General features: G+C 38.9%; 4 protein-coding genes across 9 annotated transcripts; 1 reads left to right on the top strand and 3 right to left on the bottom strand.

Moving 5' to 3' along the window:
- Positions 1–333: 333 nt before the first annotated feature.
- Positions 334–4,977, top strand: LOC126600110 (tetratricopeptide repeat domain-containing protein PYG7, chloroplastic-like). Of its 4 annotated transcripts, none has more exons than XM_050266655.1 (5): positions 334–697; positions 3,179–3,229; positions 3,415–3,708; positions 3,898–4,044; positions 4,469–4,977. In XM_050266655.1, the coding sequence occupies exons 1-5, from the start codon at positions 437–439 to the stop codon at positions 4,766–4,768; spliced, it is 1,053 nt and encodes a 350-aa protein (XP_050122612.1). In that variant the 5' UTR covers positions 334–436; the 3' UTR covers positions 4,769–4,977. The 4 variants fall into 4 exon arrangements, with proteins under 4 accessions (XP_050122612.1, XP_050122609.1, XP_050122611.1 ...); XM_050266652.1 differs by having other exon boundaries at positions 335–697; positions 3,183–3,234; positions 3,416–3,708; XM_050266654.1 differs by having other exon boundaries at positions 555–697; positions 3,179–3,234; positions 3,416–3,708.
- Positions 4,978–5,847: 870 nt separating this feature from the next.
- LOC126600105 (probable arabinosyltransferase ARAD1) lies at positions 5,848–9,073 on the bottom strand. 2 transcript variants are annotated; one of them, XM_050266646.1, is made up of 3 exons: positions 8,806–9,073; positions 7,358–8,681; positions 5,848–6,800 (listed from the first exon to the last, which is right to left on the bottom strand). In XM_050266646.1, the coding sequence occupies exons 2-3, from the start codon at positions 8,336–8,338 to the stop codon at positions 6,246–6,248; spliced, it is 1,536 nt and encodes a 511-aa protein (XP_050122603.1). In that variant the 5' UTR covers positions 8,339–8,681; positions 8,806–9,073; the 3' UTR covers positions 5,848–6,245. The 2 variants fall into 2 exon arrangements, with proteins under 2 accessions (XP_050122603.1, XP_050122602.1); XM_050266645.1 differs by having other exon boundaries at positions 7,358–9,073.
- A 2,077-nt stretch (positions 9,074–11,150) lies between these two features.
- LOC126600114 (NADH--cytochrome b5 reductase 1-like) lies at positions 11,151–14,546 on the bottom strand. Of its 2 annotated transcripts, XM_050266658.1 has the most exons (9): positions 14,238–14,537; positions 13,157–13,298; positions 12,864–12,954; positions 12,659–12,736; positions 12,483–12,563; positions 12,303–12,392; positions 11,856–11,921; positions 11,599–11,685; positions 11,151–11,482 (listed from the first exon to the last, which is right to left on the bottom strand). In XM_050266658.1, exons 1-9 carry the CDS (start codon positions 14,341–14,343, stop codon positions 11,390–11,392), a joined length of 834 nt encoding a protein of 277 aa, XP_050122615.1. In that variant the 5' UTR covers positions 14,344–14,537; the 3' UTR covers positions 11,151–11,389. The 2 variants fall into 2 exon arrangements, with proteins under 2 accessions (XP_050122615.1, XP_050122617.1); XM_050266660.1 differs by lacking the exons at positions 11,151–11,482; positions 11,599–11,685; positions 11,856–11,921 and adding an exon at positions 12,011–12,140 and having other exon boundaries at positions 12,176–12,392; positions 14,238–14,546.
- A 2,436-nt stretch (positions 14,547–16,982) lies between these two features.
- LOC126600102 (zinc finger protein VAR3, chloroplastic-like) lies at positions 16,983–20,685 on the bottom strand. The gene is made up of 5 exons (XM_050266640.1): positions 20,118–20,685; positions 19,920–20,037; positions 19,087–19,370; positions 18,850–18,948; positions 16,983–18,752 (listed from the first exon to the last, which is right to left on the bottom strand). Exons 1-5 carry the CDS (start codon positions 20,573–20,575, stop codon positions 17,132–17,134), a joined length of 2,580 nt encoding a protein of 859 aa, XP_050122597.1. The 5' UTR covers positions 20,576–20,685; the 3' UTR covers positions 16,983–17,131.
- Positions 20,686–21,565: the final 880 nt, after the last annotated feature.

Here is a 21,565-nt window from a genome sequence, read left to right as displayed (position 1 = left end):
ATTCTCACAGCAGCTTTTTTTCAAAGCACAGCAATACCAAACCAGCCCTTAGTCAATTTTACTAGGCTACTTTACACAAATAAAAAATGTAGATCTCTCTCTTCAACGGCTGCATCTCTGGCCCTTGGGGCTCTGGACATAAGATATCCAAAGAGATCTCGTCTCAGGTTGAGTGAGTTAGTGTAATGAATTGTCACTTTTAGAACTTCAGGGGTGGGTGTGCTCTGAATCCTACAAGTATATTAACCATACGATCAGACCACATCCGCATCCAACGGTCCAGATCAAATTAACCGCCTTTATGTTTGGAAAGAAATTTAAAAATCTTTGTCAGTTTTCATTATCCACAACAGTTACCCACTATTAGTACTATCATTAATTCCACTCCTGTTTTCAATATCGCCACTCTTATCTCTCCCAGCTCTGAGCTCCTCCAATGGCCACCTTCCTCCGAACTCCACCTTTACGAGCACCGTTCGCACCGCTTTCCTCCACCGTTTCGCCCAACCATCCGAGAACTTCATACGTCTCGTGCAGACAAGGCTCGAGCAGCACGGCGCAGTTTCTCAGTTTCAGCTCTCTTCGGTCATCTCACTCGCCGTCCGTACGGTTCCTCAAGTTCGCGCCTTTAGCTTCCCGCCATGAAACTCTAAGTGCCGAGACGGCGGAGGAGATTCGAGAGCTCAATGAGTTCGAGGTATTATTTACTTTTTTCTTAACAAGTTTCAGAATTGGTCTTTTGTTTTCTTGAATTGAAGTTCATGAGTCTGTTCGTTGATTGTTGATGAGGAATTGATTTCGCAACGAAACACGATCGAAAAATGCAATTGATTTTCTTAAATTTCAGGCAGACGGGTCATGAGCCCGCTTCAACAACACCGATATTATCCCACGACCACTGGTCAATCCGTTAGACGTGGGGTTTTAATCCAAAAAACCTTGGTGTTAGTTAGAGTGAGGTAATTCTATTTAAAGGCCTTGTTCTCAAGCCTTTTGGCCGATGTGAGATAGAGGAATTCTAACACTCCCCGCACATGAGATCCCATTTTATGGGTCACACGTGAAGTTCCACACATCAGCAACCACGTGGAGCCAAGTTAGGGCTCACCCGTTCACGCAGGGCCAATGGGGACCCATTCATTCACGTGGCATCTCTTGGCCTACGTGGAGCCAATTCGGGCCTCACCCATTCGCATGGGGTCAAAGGGGATCCACCCGTTCATGTGGATGTACGGGCCAGTCCCTTGGAAATGATACCATCTTAAACTTCAGGTAGACGGGTCATGGGCCCACTCTAACAACACCGATACTGTCCTCACTTGACCACCTGCTCGATCCGTCAGGTGTGAGGTTTTAATACAAAATGCCTCGATAATAGTTAGAGTGGAGTAATTCTATTTAAAGGACTTGTTCTCAAGCCTTCTGGCCGATGTGGGACACATGAATGAATTCTAACACTCACCCGCACGTGAGATCCCATTTTATGGGTCACACGTGAAGTTCCACACATCGACAACCACGTGGAGCCAAGTCAGGGCTCACCCGTTCGTGCGGGGCCAATGAGGACCCACCCAATCATGTGGCAATACGAGCCCGTCACCTGACTTTGATACCATGTAGAATTTTTCAGGTCGATGGGCCGAGGGCCCACTCCAACAACACCGATACTGTTCACACTTTACCACCTGCCAAATCCTCAGATGTGGGGTTTTATCATAAAAGGTATCGGTGTTAGTTACCATCTGCCCAATCCTCAGGTGGCTTTTCTCCTTCCTTCTTGGCCGATGTGGGATAGATAACACTCCCCCCCACGTGAGATCCCATTTTATGGGTCACATACGTAACCACGTGGAGCCAAGCCGGGACTCCCCCATTCGCGCGGGGCCAATGGGGACCCACCCATTGACGTGGCATCTCTTGGCCTACGATGAGCCAAGTCGGGGCTCACCCATTCACGCGGGGCCAAAGGAGACCCACTCATTCACGTGGTAGTACGGGCCCGTTTCCTGGCTCTTATACCATCTTAAATTTCAGGTAGACATGCCATGGATCCACTCCAACAACACTGATATTGTCCCCACTTGGCCACCTGCCCAATCCGTCAGATGTGGGGTTTTAATCCAAAAGGTCTCGGTGTTAGTTAGAGTGGGCTAGTTCTATTTAAATGGCTTGTTCTCAAGCCTTCTAGCCGATGTGGGGAATTCTAACAAATTTTGCTACAAAAGCTGCTGTATTTAATCAATTCTGTAGAGTGTCGTAAGAATTTGCATTACATAAATTGAGTGTATAGAAAGTGTTGGAAGTGAATTTTTATGGTTGTGTAGTAGTTTTGATCAAAATTTGGAAGCAATAACGAGAATTAATCACTCAAAACAACAACAACAATAACAACCAAACCTTGTCCCACGAAGTGGGTCAGCCGTATGAATCCTAGAACGCTACTGCTCTCAGTTTTGCGCCAAGTCTTCTGTTAGCTCCAGGTACTCCATATGACTGATGCCTAAAACTACGTTTAGTTGTGGTGGTGAAATTTAAAAGCATTGGACAAGGAAAGGCACAAAATCTTTGACACCGGAGGCAGTTCTAGTTGAATATCAGAGAACGCAACGAACAAGATTACAAAATAATAGGAATATTATTAAACTAACGAGAATGCCGAAACGGCTACAAAAAACCCTAACAAGCTACATTATGAATAACTTGATTCTCAAATGAATAACAAGCAGGCTATTTATAATAAACTAACCCTAATCCTAAAAGGTAAGAAATCAAAACTCTAATGCTAACGGGCTAAGCCCAGAAAACTAAGCATTCAAATAAACCTAAATATACTAATATTTTCCAACAGTTCTGAGTTATGGACCGAGATTTTTATAGCTTTGAATGATTCATGTTACTACAAGGGAACCATTGTCCTTTCTTCTGCTTCCGCATTTTGAAGCGTCGAAGGCTTGATATCCATCCTATAAATAGCGCTTATGTTCCAAATGATTCATGCTTCTCCTTTGTGTTTTGATTTTAAAAAAAATCTAAAGAGATGATAGTCTAACAATTTTTTGTGACAGTGGCTCTTTACAACGCCTGATTAGAAGCATCTGCAAGATATTTTTGTGGCTTTCTTAGTCTAAATTCCGTTAACAATTGTTTTTACTAATATGTTGTTCAATCGTGGGTGAAGGCAGATACTCCGTGGAGAACTAGCAGTGGAAACTCCTGCCTCAACAATTTTGGAGAGTAATTTCCTGTTCACCACAAATACTGATCTTCACACAGACATGATACAAATTGTTAACTTTTATGGACCGCTCGAAATTTCTTTAACATGATGTCATTATGTACCTAAATGTTTCATTTGTTATATACTTTTTACTCGGTCGTTGGGAATGATCTTTGTGATATCATCATCTTATTGCAGAGATTTTTGGGAACCATTTGGTTACCGGGGATGTAAAATTCATGAAGAGGCCATATGATTGGGTATCTGCATTCTTGGTTGGACAAAGCTTATTGCTGATTTCTGCTCCAATGGCTCGATCACGTGATATTATTAAACCAAATGCGGTTTATGAGACCGGGGAGTTATTTGAATTAGGAATCCAGCTATCATACTTGCTACTATTGTTAGGTTTTCTTGGGGTTGGAACTTTCTTTGTGATCCGTCAAGTGCTTGTACGTAGAGAACTTGATCTTTCTGCCAAAGAATTGCAGGTATGAGCCTTGCATTTTCCATTATGCACTGTTTTCAACATACTTTGCTCCTGCCTTGACACTTGCTACACATCCTACACTAGACATTAAATTCTTCAATGTTTGTCTGCTGTTATGGACATTTGACAGAGGCTGTCTACAACCGCCAACCGGTTACTCACCTTGTAATGTTTTCTATCGAAATACCAGGAGCAAGTAAGAAGCGGTGATGCTGATGCAACTGAGCTTTTCGAACTTGGAGCAGTGATGCTGAGGAGGAAAATTTATCCTGCTGCTATTAAGTATTTGGTTCAGGCAATTGAGAAATGGGATGGGGACGACCAAGATCTTGCTCAGGTATGATGACTTCTCAGATATATCTGCACTTCTATTGTCTAAACTAAAGCACATCATACTGAATCCAACAAACAGATGGGCCTGGCTTAAGAATTGTGTTATAAAAATACTTGCGACTGTTTAATTGTTGTATTCCAATTGCAATGCTTGCTACTTGGTTCTGTTGTTTGTATTAGTCCTTCCCGGAGTTGCATCTGTTAAAAGAGCGCTAACTTGTCATTCTGAGTAACGCATATTCAGTGCTGTCGTATGATTGTCTCTGTTCGTGTGTTCAGGGGTGTCTACACATCCCGAGTTTCATATGTTTTGAACTGTAATCCCATCCACCCTATTAAATCAGATTGTATTTTTCTTTACATCATATGTTTGGGCTTGGATTATGAATTTTCTGATATTGGTTTCCACATTTCATGTATTTGAATAGGTTTACAACGCCCTCGGTGTCAGTTATGTCCGTGAGGGTAAACTTGCTAAGGGAATTACGCAGTTTGAAACTGCCGTGAAGCTTCAACCGGGCTACGTCACAGCTTGGAACAACCTAGGTGATGCTTATGAAAAGAGGAAAGACTTTAAGGCTGCACTGAACGCGTTTGAAGAAGTACTGCTGTTTGATCCGAATAACAAGGTAGCAATACCACGGCGGGAAACTTTGATGCAACAAGTGAAAATGTACAGAGATGTTCCGGTGAAGACGAAGGAGAGATCATCTGACAGTATGCGTTGACGAGGATATTACCAGCAACAGCTTGTGTATGTTTTGCTTGGCATTCTCCGAAACATTCAATGGTTGTTGAGTTATCATTTCGTTTTTTCCACGGGCCAAGATTTAGGCCTGCCTTCGATAGTCACATTTTGTTTTCTCTTGCATCTAAGTCTGTAATTTGATTCGGAAAACTTGATTGTTGCTATCCATACATCCCTTTTTACCTTCAATACACCATTAATTTTTTTTTTTGTTTTTTTCAATTTATTCGACCTGACGGCCTAAAATTGCATGTATTCAATACAATCTCTATCTGACGATCAGATAATAATTCATGTGATACATGTATTTAATACAATCACCATCTGACTGTGGATAGAGTGATTGTCTTAAATACAGGAGCAAAATCCTAAAATCTTGAATATGCCCCACCAATTTGAAAGGTCAAGATTGTAAACCTAAGGAGATTACCATATAGTAACGTAGTGGCAATAATCCACTTTATAAAAGAGAACTAGTGGAGTTTCGCTTTTAAAATGAAATTTTATGTGCTACAATGATAGCGTTTTTAGTGGGTTAAATAGTTAGTTATTAGGGAGAAGGAGAATCGGTAAGAATCAAATCTGCATCAGAATGCATAAACATGATTGTTTTTCATTATTTCAACATAAATTAGTCATCCTTAGGAGTTTAGACTGGAAAACACAATGTATTTCAATAAATTCAGATACATTTCAATTTTGTTGTTAACTTGTTTGTAATTTTCGGATTTCAATTTTTGGATGTCGAATTTGATTTAAGGTGCTACAAAGTCGAAAAATATTGGATTGGAAAGCTCAAATCAAAATTTTCAATTCAATTTGCCCCCCTTGTCGAAAACTATCTTCTTTTTTTAAGTGCCTTCAAACTTGAATAATCGCATATTGGCTCTCCAACTTGATTGTAATGTCAGATTGAAACCACTAATTTATGTAAATTTGACCACCAATTTTTATTTCCTGCACACATTCGTCCTTTCAAGTTTTCATGCAAATTGGAAAAAACAGACCACAGTCTACATCTAGTTGGCCAAACAGAACAGTCCCCATGAAGGGAATAGAAACCCAGAAAAATCATAGATATTGACAAGAAATGCAAGCCTATTCACCGGTACGATCATCCAAACGATCATTTTGCCAGTTCGTTGCTACGAAACAACACAACGACAAGGACGAAATGCGTGTAAGAATGTCGGATGCAAGTGACCAGATAAAAATATTATGAGTTTACAGATGACAACCTTTTCCTTAGAAATGAAATATGACTACCAACTGAATTCTATCCTGAGTAGGAGCGAAGAACGAATCGGTTTTGAAGGCGTAGATCTAACTTATCCAATTTAATTTTCTAATGTTGGAGCAAATGAACATGTTTGCACAATGTTGTTTCTTGTAGTTTAGTCCTGTGTGGCTGTTAATAGTCAGAAAATCTGCAGAGACAGACTGTTAATTCCCCCGTCTTACCAAAAGTTACTTGGTGATGGTATCCTGCTTAATCCCGTCTCCTTCCGAGAAACTGTTCGAGAGAATCGTCTAGACTTGTGTAACTTCATTCTGATAGCCGGAACTCTGCGAGCAACTGCTTGCCATATCATCTGGACAGCATCGCCCTCCCTTGATGGAAACTGAAACTCATAGAATTTCTGAACCTCCTGCAACTTCTTCCACATTCGCGTCCACTCGTCCCTCCCAATGTTCCTGGTGAGGTTTACGAGAAAGTTCTGCTTAAGAGCATCCCTTGTTCGAATAAATATGCAGAACTCAGAGTAGTCAAGCACATCCTCGTACGGAAGTTCAATATCATCACTGATGATGACGGGGACACAGTGGCTAGCAATAGCGTCAAAGAGGCGATTTGATGATGGGGTGTCACCAGCTATGTTGAGGCAGAATTTGGAGGTGTGCATACCCTGGGAGGCCTTGTTGATTCCATCTTTTTGAACACTCCCAAATGTGAAATGAACATCTTTTTCGTCTTGTAGAAGATAGAACAACTCTTGCCGAACAAAGCCACCCTGAACATGTGGAACCGGAAAGTCAAGAGCCGTGAGTTAGGAATGAACATACAGCCTAGACCAAAACCGAAAATGAAAGACAGAGGAAGTTAACATGAAAAGAATGAGCAAACATTTTATGTTGCATTCTTTCTGCATAATGCATCTCCTTCACCGTAGCAAACTATACGAACAAGTTAACATGTAGCTCTCAAATCCTGAATCACCTCCACTATGTATGCCATATCCAGTAAAAATAAGAAATTTATACTTGAATCTATGCAACTAAGATTGCTGTCTTGACAACTGCAACATATGCAGATTTAGAACTAGGTCTTATTGATTTTACATCGAAACGCATCTATGTAAAAGGAAATTTCTTTAGAGAGTATCTAGATTTAACCTTGATCTGTTCAGATTTGATAGTCAGCATTAACACATTAGGTTTTCTATGACTGAGCAGATTAAATTTGTCCGGGTAACATCAGAAACAAGAACGAGCAAAATTACATACTTTCCTCCATCAAAGGTTAGAAGAAACAACCAACATAAGTAAATAAAGGAGAGGGAATACGTACATCCTTTCGATATATCGCGCCTTGGAAGTACAGCAAAGTTGGCCGACTATCAAAAGTAGACGAGTCATTCACATAGGATTTGATTACATGCTTGTAGGGAGCAATGACATCTTTCTCCACATTTGCTACGTTTGGAGGATACCTCCCAAAGTCCGAAAGTATGAATGTTGCAGGCCATAGACTCATCCTCGCGTCTAAAAGGCTATTTGGATGGTGAGCCACAATTAAGTGGTCTCTTCCCCCCGACCTCTTCCATTCCTTTTGAGCAGTCACATACTTAACCAATTTATCTTGCAGCACCTTATTACTGCTTTTCTTCTGGTGCGGGTTTCTCTTGGAGAATCGGTTATAGCTTAAGGAAGAAAAGAACGGTATAAAAATAATGTCAGCTTCGCTAGCATTGCGCACTCTCATTGCAGCACGAGCATTTGGTGGGTTGGGAAGTTCCGAAGCAAGGAGGTCCAGTGTCAGCCAATATTCTATACTGTGTTGCAAATTCAACCCGCCGGGATAAGCAGGTATTTTAGTATGAAAATCTGGCCAAACGCTACGCCCTTGGGGTTTCCAATTCAGGAGTCCGAAATGAAATTCGGGGGGTAAATCGTACATGAACACCTTGAGAACTACTTTCTCATTTGTGTTACATCTGACACCATTGTTAGCTTGGGACGCTTCTTTTTCTTGGGATGAAGATGATGGCTTTTCTTCTTCCTCATTATCCACAAGGATTGCTCGATTCCCAGTTGAGGGTTCGACATCTTTTTGACTCTCACTTCCAGAACTCCTGCTGCCAATCGCGGCATTAAGCTTGGAATTGGGTAACAATTTATGGTCAATGAAGCGAGGACTGCCCGTCGAACGCAACACAAAGAACCAAGATAATATGAAGAGTGTTGATGCAACTATAAACAAAAAGAACAAAGATTTTCGAGTAATGACAGCGAGGGACGAAACATTCCTTTCGGCCATTGTAATTCCCATCCCAAGCGATTCAATGAATCATGATACTCAATACCCGAGAAATCGAAAACCATGAAAACCAACGAGAATTAAACTAAATGATTGATGAAACACATCACGGAATCATAAAAAACCGCGGCATTTAGCCGAAAGAATCTAAACACTGATCGGAACAGATTTCCATCAATCATTTCCCAGCACCATCACAAAAATGCAGAAACTTTCAACACCCAGAAGAGAGAAGAAACGCTAAGATTGGTAATCCAATGCAAAATATAGATTGAAGATGGTGAAACTAACCCATGAAAACAGATCTCATTACGCTCTCACACCATTGTTTTCTCTCTCCATTTCGCTACACGGGCTACAATTGAAGAACAAGAACAATACGGAGAGAGAATCAGCTCAGAAAAAGAAAACCCAGATGAAATCAGATGAGAAAAAACAGAAAACCCATGTGAAATCCAATCAAATGTGATCAAACCCACCAGAAGAAAGCAACCCAGAATCCAGCTGAAGCAGAAGAAGAGGAAACAGAGAGAAATCCAATGTGGGTGCGTTGGTTTGGTAAGGAAGAAAATGGCGTGGATTTCGTACCGTGGATGAAAACCAATCGCCGCGGTTGGTATTTTTGTTGAGTAGGTGACGAATTTGCCAGCTGAGAATTCGAGTTTTTATCTCAGAAGCAAAGGAGTGGGAAGAAGGAAGCGTTGGAATAGGGGGGTCTATCTGTTGAAGCGGGCTCATCTGTTCTCGTAATTTCAATGGACTTTACATAATTTCTAATTTCTTTGTTTTAATTTTTGTATTTTATTTTATAAAAAGTATTGTTATTGCTACTTAAGTTTAACTCAACCATAATTATGTTAATTATGGCAAGCAACAAATGGTCTATTTATCAAGGCACGTTATTTTGGAGTCTACTTTTGCTTTCGACTCTTCGATGACGATTATCGATATATTTGATATTTTATTTTCAAAGAGACTTCATTTTTAGTGTAATTTTTCTTCTTGATACATCATATAAATAAGCAAAACAATACTAGCGTGAAATTCTCATGAAATCAAAGTTAAGCAAAAAAGAGAGGAGTTCACTATAAATGTGTCACATTGTATACTAACGGAATGCTCGATCGGCTTATTAAAAAGTAATATACAATGTGTTACGATAACATAACCGATCACCAATGTACCTCTCTATCCCTCTTGATTACTTGTTTTATTTTGATTTTGATTTTTTAGAATATTAGATGCTTTACTAACTCGATCGGGTAGTTAATTAAAAATAGTGGAGTGTACTTAATCTTTGATCAAATATTATTTGAAAAATAAAATAAACATATTTGTTAACAACTCTCAACAACTACGCACTGGTTGTTCTACTTTTTTTAACATAAAAAACAGCCACGAATTGATGGGTCGCCTTGAAAATAGTGGACATTTTGAGTCAAACTATGCAAATCTGCACGTTGATGCTCAATTGGGATCTACAAATGCAACCAATGCAAATAAATATATTTTCTTAGTTGGGAGAGTAACTGGTTGAAAAAAAAAAATCATTCGGTATATTAAGTAGTATAATATAATTGGTTGAAAAAAAAATCAAGTAACCAATCATTTTTACTAAAGAACTTTAACGAAAAATTTCCGGTATTATTTACTTTACCCTTTATTTTGTCATTTTCGTTAAAATTTAAAATTTTCAAGTTATTTTCCTTTTTTTTTGTTATGATACTTAGTGTACAAGCCAATGTTCCCAACACACCAAAACATTTCTCCTTACATGGAACGAATTTATCATCACATTATCCATTTTTTATGGCATTGTATTATGATACCGGAATATTGCAACATAAATTCGTTCAATGTTATGTCACTTTCAGCCAGTTGGAAGGGGTATATGACTTGGGCTTCCCTTTTTTTTTTGACCTTGTTAGCAACGGTCCCTTTTACCTGATTGATTTTTATTTTGATTGTCTTAGGCATGGAGAGACTTTGTCAAGTGACATATGCTGTCTCTCACCTTCCTTGACACAAATAACAAGAAGATGATAAACTTAATCAATGATGATAAAACTAGTTTGCTTGGCTACGAGTTAGGAGAGAAAAGTGTATTAATAGCAGTACGATTTTGTAGTAGATAAATGCTAAAGAGATTCTCTTTAGATTCTCTGTCACCTTACAGTTTAACGTTAATTTCTATATCAACTTTACAAAATATTGTGCTAAAAACATAAGGTGACAGAGATTTCATGAAGAGAGTCCCTTTTTTGAGAGTCGTGTTAACAAGAGGTTTTTGGTTCAACTCACATTAATATAACAATTATCACACACACTAACAAAGAGAGCACACACTTTGTGTGAATGAACAACCGCTTCAGTTCATTCAAACTATCCAAAGAAAATCATGATTTCACTTACCTGTATGAAAAAATGATGGTGAGACAATTTCTCTTAATAAGTGCATATTTTTATTTTATGTAAATATTTTGATACAAAATTATTATTTTGCCCTCTTTATGTAAATATTGTGTATCAAAAGTGAGGGCAAAATAGAAAAAAAAGGGAACAGAAAGTTCAAAATGTACAAAATTACTATTTTGCCCTTCTCATGTCAACATTAGGTATTCAAAAATGAAGGCAAAATTGAAAAAAAAAGGCAAAAAGTTGACGAACCTTCTTCTCTTAATAAAATACATATAACCATTTATGAATTTCGGCAAAAATTAAAATGTTTCCAAGAAGATTTGGAGTTGTTAAGTCGACATCACTGGTGTGTTCAATCAAGATTTTTAAGAATTTTAAAAAAGATGAAAAGGGTGCTTAGAGTTGCTTGTATTTGTAGTAAAGTGAATTTATTCCTAGGATTAATCCAAAATTCCGATCCCAAACCATCAGAAACAAGATCCAACATCCCTTCTTGAACCAAAGGAATCCACTTTAACAATTACAATTGCCATGTAAAAAGTTCCATCCGACTTTTAAAGCAAAGAATGTGCCAATGAATGGAAGTCCTTCGCTCGACCCGCGAAACCTCTGGTTACAGCATTTGTAGAAGACCGTACAGAACGATCAGAACTGGAACTGCATCTCCGGTGCATATCCAAGTGCTTCAAGGTGACCAGCCATGGCCTTGTTCATCGGGGGCGGACCACACCTCAGAATCTGCAGATTTCCAAGGACAATGTCAGCACTTCGCTTATAACAATACGCTAGCGACTTTTCATATCTAACAGCGCGATAATGGAAACGCGTGTTTGCAAGCTTTTAGATTCACTTACCTGAATATCATGCGCCGGGGCAGGCAATTGCTCTTGAATCATTTCCTTTGAGACAAAGCCAACACCACCATCCCATACTTCCGGAGGCTGTGAAGTACCGGTTTTCAGAGGCAGGAAAAAAAACATAATGGTCGTCAGTCATGGCATACAACATAAGGACTAGGAGTCAACACTAACGAAAAAAAGACGGAATATCATTCACAGTAACGAAATAATAGCATCGAAGCAGAAGATACTGCATGAGAAAGGCAACTAACCTGATTCAAGACGTAGTAAATCTTGAAGCGATCAGGGTAGTTCCTAGCAAGGCCATCCAACTCTTCCTGCAAACAAACAGAAGGAATTCCAATTACACGACTGCAATTCTCAAGTGCCAAACACAATTCCTACTTCCCAGTTCAATGTCAAAGCCGAAAACAAATAGCATCTTCCTAGACTATATACAGACCAAGCAAGTAATTCACTGCACATTCAACAAGGCAGGTTATCTAAGTGGGAATTGTATAGTCAACTAAGAAATATCAAATTAAACTGCATTAGTAGACCCATCCTGCTAACATTTTATACTGTCCCAATATGTTGGTTCCTGGGTGAAAGAATGGGCCAAACCCGTGGTAGTATAAATTATCAAATAAACATAAGAAGTAGGCAATGCAAAGATGATACGAAACACGATACATGATACAAAGGGGAGAGCAGGATACCATTAAGAGAATGTCCTCATATGTCACATTGGCATAGATCAAGTGCACCTTCGTTTTGTCTTTTGGGTTTTCTAATATTGCCCTCGCAACCTACAGTGGACGCAGATAAGGTGAGAATATTCTCCAAGACTAGAGAAACGAAAGAACAAATTGTACTCTTATGTGCTAAAACATACATACCTGGAACATTGGCGTGATTCCAGACCCTCCAGCAAGCATCCCAAATGCTCTAACTTGGCCAGGTTGATACTTGAAACGCCCCTGGTAACCATAAAATTTCAGAGATCCAACTTTTGCATGTAGGATTTATATGATTTAAGTGCCAAACACATTTGAATAGCAAATAAAATGTGTACCTTCGGTCCCTTGACAGCAAGATGATCTCCAACACGCATCTCTCGGAAGTGATGTGACATTCTTCCTTGAGGATACATCTGATGCAAAGAAATATCCAATACATGAGACCTTTTTAAAATAACTACATGTACATTTTTCTCTGTTTCCATTTTTCAATAAAGTGAAGGTACAAGTGAATCTCCCTACAAGTTAACAGATAAATACCTTTATAACCAATTCAAAATATCCAACATCAGAATCCAATGTAGTTGGGGTATATGGTTTGATAATCTCTTCTCCTTGCGCATCCTTGCCCCTATTCGACAAAGTATATCACATAAGAAGCTACAATGATACAATCAGGACAAAAAATCATCCAAACTTCCTCTTTATCGATCGGAATTTCCAACAAACATTCAGTGAATCATCCATCATATATCAAATTATCGAAAGCTAAAAGACTCAGAAAAGATGACAATTTAGTAAACGAAAAAAAAACCAATATGAATCAATCGTACCTGCAACTTATGTGCTGTCCAATTGGAAGGCCTAAAACTGCTGTAGGTGTTGGAAGTTCAAATTTAAACTTTGCCACATTGTGGCTCAGCTGCGTGCGCTTGACAAGTTTGAAGTCCTTGAAATTCGCCGGATCTAAGTAGACTGTAAACATCCACAATGATGTGAGGCATTTTACACATGTTAATGGTCAATGTTTAGAAAAGGCCACACACACAATGAGTCCACCACCCAGTTTTGCCTTACATTGTTAACACACAAAACTGAAGGAAACTTGAGTAGAAGCTGCCATTTGACTACCGAGAAGGGCAAAAAAGCAAAAACAAGAAGGACTAGAAGTAAAATGGTCAAATCTAGGATTTCTTCAAACTAAACAAAACAGATATTAAAGATAAAAACATTTTCAAACTCTTTAAAAAGATATACAAAACGTTTAAAATAGTCCTGCTTTTCGATGTTTGATTCGTATATTTACAAAAGGATGAAGAAGGGAAAAAAAGAAGAATTTGAAGATTAAGGCTTTGGTCCACCATTGACTTCCAGAAAGTGATCCTCTTACTTTATAAACCAGACTACTGGATAACATATAACCCTTTTCCTTTAAATCAAGCATCAAACTTTTTTGGATACAACAGTGTTCTACTCTGGCGGAAATTTTGGCTAAGCCACACCCAATGGGCATGCGATAATAATAATAAAGTATCAAAGTATCGAACTTGTCATCCATGTCAGTTGAACTTAAAACCCGAACTTAAAACCCAAGTGCCGAGAAATACTATTAAACTGTAGTACGACAGTGGCAAAATCACGCATCAAATAATATGATTACCCAATGATCATTACAACTCAAACAAATATCACAAAAGAGTACATCACAAAGCACCAAACTTTTCCTACTCCTCCAAATCCAATCCAGACAAAAATCACAGAAAAATAATACATATTCATTACCCAACAACACTAAACACTCGAATGAACAACCATAAGTATGATCAAAGCTATGGAAACCACCAACTAATCACAAAAAAAAATTGAAAGGAAAATAAAAGGGGCAATTGAAAAAAAAAAAAACAAAAAACAGACCTTTGGGCTTCTTGGAGGAGAAGAGATAAGCAACAGCCGCAATAACAACAACAGCCACCGCTGCACCCACAAGGATCTGGGCATCCAGTGACTCTAAGAAATCCATATTACTTGTGAGTTTTTGGCAAAAATTTGATCTTGCTTCTTGATTTTATCAAAAGATATCAACCATATATAGTACAGTGTAAGAAGAGCAGTGAGTGTTGGAGGTGATAGGGAGGTAGGTGAAATCGTTGATGGTGGGCTGACAGATCCGGTCTTGGTTTACCAAACGATGCTGACCCACAGATTGCAGGCGCCCATAGAAACGATTACTTAACCCGGGACCGTTCTTAAAACAACATTTCTCAATAAACAAAGGATATTACTCCTCCAATTAATTTCTCATGTCTTTTCCCATGCGAAATTTTGTCATGTTTTTATCATGTTGTATTAGTGGTATTCTTCTTCATTATATTAAAAAAATTCAGATTAATTTTTGTTAATGATAGGTAAACTAAATTTTAAGATCATATTTACAAATCATATGATATGTCAGTGTCACTAATAAAAAATAAGTACGTTAATAAACACTTAAATGATAATTCAATCATCAACAACCACGTCATATAATTTATAAAATGAAAAAGGATCCTCTCCGAATCCTCTTTGTGGAGATCCGAGGGATCAATCAATTATGTCTATTCATCGTACATCATAAAATGGAAAAGGATCCTCTTTGTGGGATCCGAAGGATGGGGATCAGAGGTTCAGAGCCGAAGGGGTAGAGGAAGACCTAGGAAAACTCTGGAAGAGACTCTAAGAAAAGACTTAGAGTACTTGGATCTAACGGATGACATGACACAAAACCGAGCGCAATAGCGTTCTAAGATTCATATAGCCGACCCCACTTAGTGGGAAAAGGCTTTGTTGTTGTTGTTGTTGTATTGTACATCGTGCGACCAGTTTTCGTTAGGTACTATTTACATTCAATTTTAAATTTTAAATAATTTTTTACCGCATGATATACGATGAACGGACATGATTGATTGATCTTCCGGATCCCGACAAAGAGGATACAGAGAGAATCTTTTTCCTGGTTAGATAGTGGGAGATATAAGCCTCTTTGATTCTAATAGAGATATTGTTATAGAGCTTAAAGATGGAGGGTTAATACGGGTTGAATCTAAAATTCATGTCTTTACAGTATCCTATTATTTTTCTGTATGACGAAGATGAATATAAATCTAATTTAGAATGGAACAATTATTTTAAAGGTCATAAATGTAAGAGAGGGAGAGTACCAATGCGAACTTTCGTAGCTTATCAGTTTTAGGAAAAAAGAGTCTCACAATTGGACACTCTGTTAAAGGGTGAAATGTTGTTCCAACAATTTTTAGTTGATTCTTATGCAACATTTGAAGAAAATTGATTGGATTATATTAGAAGAAAAAAAACTGGGAAGTGAAGTTTATAAAGGTATTTATAATACAATCTCAAGGGTGACAATGATGCCAATAATTTAAAAGATAGACTTATCATTGTTTCTAGGGAACTTTAACGAAAAGCACCCGGTACTGTTCACTTTAACGAAAAACCACATTTTTACACTAAAAAGTCAATCCTGGTACTATTCACTTTACCCTTTATTTTTTCCTTATCATTAAAACTCAGTTTTCAAGCCATTTTCATTAGTTTTCCTTTGTTTCTAAGGTGTTTAAAACGAAGCTTACTTATATCAAATCAGGAAATTTTTTTGGAGAAATTGAAGCAGGTAAATAAGAACTCTACACTTCTACTTTTCTCTATTTATCCTTTTTTAAAACACGATAGAACTTATCTCTTATTTTCTTATTTTAATCACAAATAGATGTTTGTATGATTGAATTTCAAAAAAAAAAAAAAAAAAATTGCCTCATTCTCACATGCTGATTTTAGTTCAAACGAGCTTACAAATGCTTTTTTCTGTAAAATGTTGCACAAGTTATGAGCGGTGGCAAAATATAGGAACATGTGGTGCCATGGGTCGAACATGTTATGAGTGGTGGCAAAATATGGAACATGTGGTGCCATGGGTACAACATGTTTTCCTGTAGCCCCATATGCTTTGTGGTACCAACAAAGAAGTACCAAGCACAAATGTGGGAGCACATGTTTCTCATTTTTCATCCAGATAAGATAATTAGACGTCGTGGAAAAAATGGACCTAAATTTTTACTCTCTAAAATTTAATTTTTGATCTCATTTTACACCTTGAAACTGAAAAGTCGTCATTTTGCTGTATAAAACTCGAAATTCGCTCCACGTTGCCTTAATTATGTTAATTCCATTATGTAGGCTGTTAACTCAATAGTGGAGATTTATAACATTTTATATTAATTTCATCATTTTACTCTACAAAACTCGATTTTAATATTTTTTTCATTATTGAATGTCAACACATAGTTGAGATTTATAATCAAATACATTATCACGTGGCATAGTCTTATTGAATGGTGAGTCTCACATATGTTTTAGAGGGACATATGTTTTAGAGGACGACTTTTGAAGTTCATGGAGAAGAGAGAGTCCACAAGTTAAAGTGAAAAATACTATTAAGTTTCAAAGAGTGAAGTGATGATTTTTGAGTTTTAGAGGGCAAAATGAGATGAAAATTAAGTTTCACGGAACGTAGGTAAAAATAAGACAAATTTTGAGTTTCAAAGAGTAAAGTGGTGACTTTTAAGTTTCAGTTGGCAAATTAAGTTCAAAATTAAGTTCCAAGGGAGAAGAAATGTATATCTTTATACACTGTTTGGAATGCACCCAAAGTTTTGTCCAAGGCAACCTATGAAAAATACAATTATGCAAAAGTAAGAAATAAACAATTACCTCATCTTCCAAAACAACAAAGAGGAAGTCCTTTTTGTGATTTCTCAGTTACCATCTCTTTCCTTTGCTGGATCAGAGCTTACAATAGGAAGATTTTTTCTGTATTGTGGAGATGTCAGCCTCCTCTCCAACGGCGTTTTCCGCTTGCTGACAACAAACCTATTCACCCCTTTCCGCATTGGCATTATCGACGGGAAATCTTCATCCGGAATCTGACTCAGCTCTGAGATGTCTTTTATCTGCGCAACGCGCTTGAACCATCTCTCCGCCTTTGCCTCCTCTGACATATCTAAAGGATCTGGCTCCTTCACTGCTGACCCCTCCAAACTTTTCCCAGTCCAGGCCTGCCTAATGTTCTGATCATTGGACTGCTGCGGTGGATTCCATGTCGAACTTGCTGTCTGGTTAGAATTCTCTTTCCCTGAAGATCCACTGTTCAATCTATCCGTGCCGTTTGGGCTAGAATTAGCAAAATTGCGGGCAGTATCCTTGAGCTGATTTTGTCCCGAACTTTCTGAGTTCCGGCTTGGCACACTGCTTTGCTGATTTTTCATCTGTTGAACATGATCAGCATTCAGCTTCCCAGGTCTAGCATCAACCATATTGTCTGAAGGGTTGTTATCTGGGATCATAGTTGTAGTTGTTTCATCAACACTCTTGTTAGTCAAATCTGTCTCTTCTGTCTGCTGGTGGTTTTTTTTAGCAAAATAGTCGGGTGGAAAGGGTACGAAGGGAACATAATTGGCATTGCCAGCTTGTTCAGTAGCTGAACGTCTCTTGTATGCCGGAGTAGTCAAAGACCGATCTTTCTTCTTACTGACAACAAATCGATTCTCTCCCTTACGCATTGGCATAATTTCAGGAAAGTCCTCATCTGAAATTGCGCTCGCAAGATCAGTAACATCGTGCAACTCTGCAACCCTCTTAAACCATCTCTCAGATTTCTCCGCTTGATCTCTTTCGTCATCCTTGCTCCCAGCCTGTTCCGGAGGCTTCTCAGACAGCTGCATACTATCCTCCACACTTGAATTCTCAGGTTTCCTGGCAAACTTATCCGCAGGTAACGGCACAAATTGGGAATAAGTGGAATTGCCCCCATTAGGTTGTCCATACTCTGAGGAAACTGAGGTCTGCATGGAAGAGGGAGTGTCAGTTCCAACATTTTGTTTGGGATTGGTACTTGTATTATTTGACTCAGGAACAGATGCACGGCCAAGAATTTCATCTAAAGTCCGGTTGGCTGTACGACCAAGTGACCTATTCGCACTCCCAGCTTGAAGATCCTTGCCTTGATAATTGCCCTCATTATCCACGTTTCTTTGGTATTGAGCATTTTCCAGCCTCCTCTCTAATGGCGTCTTCCTAGTGCTTACAACAAATCTGTTTACTCCTTTTCTCAGTGGCATTATTTCAGGAAAATCTTCATCAGATACAGCGTTGCTCATGTCTGAAGTACTGTCTAGCTGAGAAATCTTACTAAACCACCGCTGTGCCTTCTCTTCATTAGCGGCCAGCCTGCTATCGATTTCAGCCCTATTTCTATCACCCACATTTTCATATCCCATATCTAACCTATTTTTGGTGGAACCAAGTGAGACCTCCCTAGGGCGCTTACAATCACACCTCAAACATACCGTGTTTCTACCATTGTTGAAAAAATCACATCTGAGAAAGAAGTTGTTTTCATCATGAATTAATCAGTAAAGGAAACAAAATTACCGGAAAACCCAAAAAAGAGATTTAATAAACAAGCAATGCTTACTGAGGGCACTCCCACTCATTGCCAGTCAGCTGTCTCTTTGGCCGAGCCTCCTCACACTCCAGGCATTTCATGTTTCTTGCAAAGTTCATGAAATTACACCTGCTCATCAACAGAATCTCATATGAACAATAAACAAAAGAAAAATAATGTAGAATAAACTATACCTATAGCCCCAAATCATTTCATACAAAATGCATTATAATATAAATGAAGATAAGGCCAAAAAAGGGACTCTACCTCTGACAAATCCAATCACCTCTTTTCATTTCAATAGTTTTTCCAAAAGGCCTAACAGATTCTCCGTAGTTATCAGGGGATCGACTCTGCATTGCCCCAATAAAGTTCGAATCTGGAGCGCTAAAGCAGAGCTTGGCCATTTCACCCAACAGAGTACGAACAGATGATTCAACAATTTCTCTATTGTACAGATTGTTTCTCTCCGACGAAAAAACAGGGGTACTAGCATAACTCAAAATAAATCTCATCAAATCAACCGTTTGTGCTTTATCAATGTCCAAGGCCTGTTATGGAGAAGGCAAATAGAGCATAAAAACTGACTGGGTTAGCAACTTGTAACTTAAATGTACTTAATTTAAAACCGAGAAATTAGAAGATATCCAAATCATGTAGAAAGTCATAATGGTAAAAATTTAGACAAACCACATGAAACTCAAGTGGTCTTAATGCATTTATATCAAATTTAACATAGAACAAAATTCAATTAGGCTGGAATGTTCGGTTTACAGAAAATTTTCAGCTCAACGGTTTTAACATAATAAACCTGCCTGGAGAACATCAGCTTTTGTACTTCTGTGGAACACATTACTTTCTCTGGTGGTTTCGCAAAGTGCCCAACTCGGGGAAGGCCATATATGTTTGCTCTAAAAAGTTACCGAACGCTACAATTTAAGATAGATTTCTGTAGTATAAATGTTTGTTTGACTATATTTGTCTACCAGATTTTCTTCCTTATAGGCTTGTTGTACTTGTATCTGATCAATCCAGTGTCTGAACAAACCATTTCACCAAAAACAAATTCAGGAGCATTGACAGAGTTAATGAAAACTCACATTGGTATCGCCTTGGCCGAGAAACAATCTCATTCGCCTCACCGAATCATCGCCATTCTGAAACAGAAAAGGCGTCCCATTCTCCACCACAACCTCTAGATCCCGCCTCGAAAGAAACCTGCATTGAAAACCCCACACAATTCACCCATTGGTAAACATTTCGAGACTTTTACCGATTGAGAGAGAAGCATACATTACCTCAAAAGGCCAGCTCTTTGCCTAGCGAACGCCAGGCAAACATTCGCAGCAAGCATGAACTCCTCGGGCAAATCCCGGACCACAGCGGTGAACTCATCCTGGCCGTTGGTTCCGTTGTAGCCGGCAGCGGAGAGGGAGTTGAGGAAGTGGAACCACTCGGGCCAAGGGTGCGAGTGTCTTAAAGGGGCGGAATCAGCATAAGAAGGGTAGGCGGCGGAAACGGGGGAGTGGGAATGGGAATGGAAATGGTGAGAGGAATTGGGAGGGAAGGGGGAGGCGGAGCAGGAGGAGGGGCGGGAAGAGAGGGAGTGACGGTGGGAAAGGAAAGAGAGGGAGGAGGAAGGGAAGAGTGGGGGTTTGGAGTGGCGGGAAAGGCGGACGAGAGAAGGGAAGCGGTGGACAGGGTGGGTGGTGGTGGTGGAGAGGAGGGTGAAGAATCGGTTGCCGGCGCCACCCATTTAGAAGTGGCGTAGCATGGGAGTCTCGCGGTGGAGCGGGAGATGATAAACCCTACTTGCTTGGGGTTGGGGATGGAAATGTGGTTGCAGGAATAAATGGCTTTTCTGAGGTTTCTGATTTTTTTTAATCTTTTGGAATCATAATAGGCCCAAATAAACAGAAAAAGTAAGCCCAATATAATTCTCCAATTAAAATAGGGGTGTAACTTGAGCAGGATCAATTCGAACTCAGTCGAAACTTAACTCGAACTCAATCGAAACTTAATTAACTCGAGGCGTTAGAATTAGGTCAATACTTGCTCGTATCCAATAAAATTTTCGGTTGGGTAGAGATAGAGTCGAGTTCTTCTCCTCCATAATCCAACCAGATTTCTAACTCGAATGCTTATTAGCCTCATGTTCAACATTTGTAAAGATATGATGACACTACATCGTAAAATGTAATTAAATTGAGACCTCAATTTTATTTTTTCATAACAAAATGATGTTGGGGCATGAGGAGAGGAATTAGATTAAGCTACACGGTAAATTATATTAATTAGGTATCTAACTCGTCATTCTCATACGTAGCGTTTGGTACGCATACGGGACGGGACGGAACAAAGATTCATGTCATGTTTGGTAATGACAAGATGGAATAGAACGAAACTGGATTAAATGACTAACTTACCCTTTTTATTTGACTCTCTCTCCCGTTTCTGGATTAAATGACTAACTTACCCTTTTTCTTTGACTCTCTCTCTCCCGTTTCTCTGCTTTCTCTTTTTCCATTTGATTCTCTCTCTCTCTCGCATGCTCAGATCTCCCAGTAAAAATCAAACCCATACTTTCTCTTTATTTCATTATCTTTCTCTTCAATTCTAGTAAATCAAATTATTTTTCCCCAATTTAAAACCAACGATATGAAAAGGCTAAGGGAGGCAGGTGTGGACTGAGCTGCATCAAACTATGATTTCCCTGCACTTCGCAAACGCCGTGTCATTCCAGCCA

Source organism: Malus sylvestris, chromosome 14 (genome assembly GCF_916048215.2).
Source record: "Malus sylvestris chromosome 14, drMalSylv7.2, whole genome shotgun sequence".
Classification (NCBI taxonomy): Eukaryota; Viridiplantae; Streptophyta; class Magnoliopsida; order Rosales; family Rosaceae; genus Malus; species Malus sylvestris.
Note: the sequence above shows the minus strand (reverse complement) of the source record. Positions and strands in the feature narration are given on the sequence as shown.

Coding starts and splice junctions, on each gene's coding strand:
- LOC126600110 (XM_050266655.1), top strand. CDS start 437: ATGGCCACCTTCCTCCGAACTCCACCTTTACGAGCACCGTTCGCACCG. Junction 3,230..3,414: donor ACTCCTGCCTCAACAATTTT/GGAGAGTAATTT, acceptor CATCTTATTGCA/GAGATTTTTGGGAACCATTT. Junction 3,709..3,897: donor TTTCTGCCAAAGAATTGCAG/GTATGAGCCTTG, acceptor TCGAAATACCAG/GAGCAAGTAAGAAGCGGTGA.
- LOC126600105 (XM_050266645.1), bottom strand. CDS start 8,338: ATGGGAATTACAATGGCCGAAAGGAATGTTTCGTCCCTCGCTGTCATT. Junction 6,801..7,357: donor GCGCGATATATCGAAAGGAT/GTACGTATTCCC, acceptor CCACATGTTCAG/GGTGGCTTTGTTCGGCAAGA.
- LOC126600114 (XM_050266658.1), bottom strand. CDS start 14,343: ATGGATTTCTTAGAGTCACTGGATGCCCAGATCCTTGTGGGTGCAGCG. Junction 12,737..12,863: donor ATTTTGAATTGGTTATAAAG/GTATTTATCTGT, acceptor TCTTTGCATCAG/ATGTATCCTCAAGGAAGAAT. Junction 11,922..12,302: donor ATGAGGACATTCTCTTAATG/GTATCCTGCTCT, acceptor GTTTGTTTGCAG/GAAGAGTTGGATGGCCTTGC.
- LOC126600102 (XM_050266640.1), bottom strand. CDS start 20,575: ATGGGTGGCGCCGGCAACCGATTCTTCACCCTCCTCTCCACCACCACC. Junction 18,949..19,086: donor GGTGATTGGATTTGTCAGAG/GTAGAGTCCCTT, acceptor GTTGATGAGCAG/GTGTAATTTCATGAACTTTG. Junction 18,753..18,849: donor AATGAGTGGGAGTGCCCTCA/GTAAGCATTGCT, acceptor CTTCTTTCTCAG/ATGTGATTTTTTCAACAATG.